Below are 2,700 nucleotides of genomic sequence, written 5' to 3' on the forward strand. Positions count from 1 at the left end.
TGGCCCGGGGGAGCGGCGTTGTGCCCTTTTTTGTAAGAAAAAACAATCTTTGATGTAGCGTGGGGCTTCTGAGCACTTGTATGCACGTGGTGATTGGACATGGGAGAACTGGGATTTTCGTGAAGTGTGCAAGCATGTTTGGCTCTACTTAAATAAATCCTAAACTGTGGAATTTTTTAAGATTGAGATATGCCATTGCCATGCTGGAACTTTAGTCTTCAGTAATAACTGAATGTTATGAAGTGGGAATGCGGTGTCCTGTTTTGTGTAACTTGTCTTTGTCTTCTAGTATCTAAGCCAGGCCAGCCTGAGGATGCCAGCAGGCAGCTCAAGAAAAAGAAGAGAAAGAAACCCAGGAAGCAAGCTGAGAAGACAAATGTTCCTTCAGCCAAACAGGTGGTCTCTAACACCAATAAACCTGCTCCAGAACAGAAAGCAGTCCCTCAAGCCAGCAAATCATCTCCACAGGGTGTTACACAGAGCAGAAATGAGAGTTTGGTTATAGGTAAGAAGACCAGTGTTGTCATGGTCTGGTTAAAGTTACCTGACCTGAGGTGGCTGCATTTCCGTGTCTTCACACATGTATAGTTTGGAAAGCCTTTAAGACATTCAGCTGAATTGAAAACATCTTTGATTATTCCATGTGCCCTAAAAGCACATGTACATAAATTTGTAATGTCACTACTGGGTGGCTCTCGGGAAACAGGAGTGTTTAGTATGAATCACAGACTTTTTATGTATTTGGATAACTTCTGGGAATTACTGGATGCAATCTGTCATGCCAGGCAGGCTTTTCATTATGATTTTGAAAAGCCTGATCACAGAGAAAAGATGTCCTTGGCATCTTTGTTTCCACTAGCTTGGTACTTCTCTTCTGGCTTGTTAGGCAGCTACAGGGCATGGCAGGCCACTCTGGCTGGCAGTGTTGAATGATAATGTGGATAGAAAGGGGGAATTCTAAAGAAACCAATGAAATAGAAACTCCCGGTTTCTTTAGATTTTCCATTCTTCTATTCACAGCATCTAAAGAGCTCTCAGAGCTTCTCCCATAGACATAGAAAGTTGTTCTGTGTAGCTAGTGCTGTCTCTTAAGTATTTTTATTTTCTTCCTCTTGTTTTCAGGGAGCAAAAGTGAACCAAGTTCCACTTCTTTTTCCGCAATGAATCTCTTGCGTCAGAGACTGCATGAGAAGATTAAAAAAGCTTCTGGACAAGTATGAGAACTCTTTATATATATCCATATGTGTATTTATGCAATAGAAGTTCTCCCTAGCCTCCTGGGGGATGTGGGGACAAGACTATGACCTTACAAGGCTCAGTGTTTGAGCTAATTCCATCTCCTAAGGAAGTGCCTGTAGGTATTGCTGAGAGACTTGTGTGTATTCTGTGGTCTGGAAAAACACATAAAAAAAGGTAGGGCCTGGCTTGGAGGAGTGCATGTTTCTGGTGATTTTTAGGAAAGAGAAAAACACTAAGAGCCTGAAAGGGAACATAGCTCTGGGGTGTTGAGAGAGAATACAGGGTTTGAAATGCCTTTACTGTGTTTAGTATCTCTAAAAGCTGAGCCCACAGCTTCTTGTCACATGTACTATACTTCCTAGAAGTTTGAAATCGGGAACTTGAGGACATCCCACTTTTAATTCTGCTTTATCCCTTTAAGGCTCCTGATTGATGTCCATCCTTTTTCTTAGGACGATGGCAAAGAATTACTCCCTGCAGTCCTGGAGAAGAGGCAGCGAAGGAAGTATGAGAGAGAGAGAAAGAAGCGCCGAAGAAAGGAGTTGAAGATGAAGGCAAAAATGGATAAGAAAGAAACTGAGGAGGTACTGGTAGAGCCAGAAAGCAAAAAGGAGGAGAGCACAGCTGAGGTTGTCTTTAACAGGGTTGAAGTCCATGAAGAGAATGAGTTGAGCAAGGTCCAGAAGAAGAAAGAAAAGAGGAAAGCAGTGAAAGGCAATATCACTCCTCTGACGGGCAAAAACTACAAACAGCTGCTAAGCAGGCTGGAGACCAGGAAGAACAAGCTGGAGGAACTGAAGGATAAGGACCAGAAGAAAGCTCAGGAGCTAGAGAACAAGATGAAATGGACAAATGTTCTCTATAAGGCAGAAGGCGTGAAGATTCGTGATGACGAGGAGCGTCTGAAGGAAGCTCTGAAGCGTAAAGAGAAACGTAAAGCGCAACGCCAAAGGCAGTGGGAGAAGCGGACAGAAAAAGTGGTGGAGAGGATGCAACAGCGGCAGGAAAAACGCCGCAAGAACATTCAGAAGAAGAAGAAGGATAGGATGGAGAAGAAGAAAGCCAGGGCCCGGAAGAAAGGCCGGGTTCTGCCAGAGGACTTGAAAAAAGCTGGCTTAAAGTGAGAGCAAGGCAGCTGGTCCCTGCAGCCTGGGAAGGGAAGTTCTGCTTGTGGGGTTGGGGACCAGCAACTGCTTGGCCCGGAGGAGGCAGCACCGAGGAAGCCAGCCTGTGGGGCAGGCATAGCCATGGCATCCTAACTTAACATTAAAACAAAAAAAAGCCTATTGTGTGTTAATTAAATTTCTTGTTCTGAAGAAACACCTTCCCACTGATTTATTACAATAATGACTATCCTTTTCCTGAAGGGGGAGTGTCAGTTGCAGTTATTTCCCCTGACGCGCCCTACGGTGCTGGACGTATCTGGAAGCCCGCAGGCTGTGTTTGCCACCGGGGAACCGA

General features: G+C 44.6%; 1 protein-coding gene across 1 annotated transcript; it reads left to right on the plus strand.

Annotated features, from left to right (window-relative positions):
* Positions 1–289: 289 nt before the first annotated feature.
* SURF6 (surfeit 6) lies at positions 290–2,363 on the plus strand (the record flags this gene model as incomplete). Its single annotated transcript, XM_010282064.1, has 3 exons — positions 290–505; positions 1,123–1,214; positions 1,692–2,363. Coding segments are annotated over 3 exons (980 nt in total), but the record flags the coding sequence as incomplete, so codon positions are not given.
* Positions 2,364–2,700: the final 337 nt, after the last annotated feature.

Source organism: Phaethon lepturus, unplaced genomic scaffold (assembly GCF_000687285.1).
Source record: "Phaethon lepturus isolate BGI_N335 unplaced genomic scaffold, ASM68728v1 scaffold37222, whole genome shotgun sequence".
In the NCBI taxonomy this organism is placed as follows: Eukaryota; Metazoa; Chordata; class Aves; order Phaethontiformes; family Phaethontidae; genus Phaethon; species Phaethon lepturus.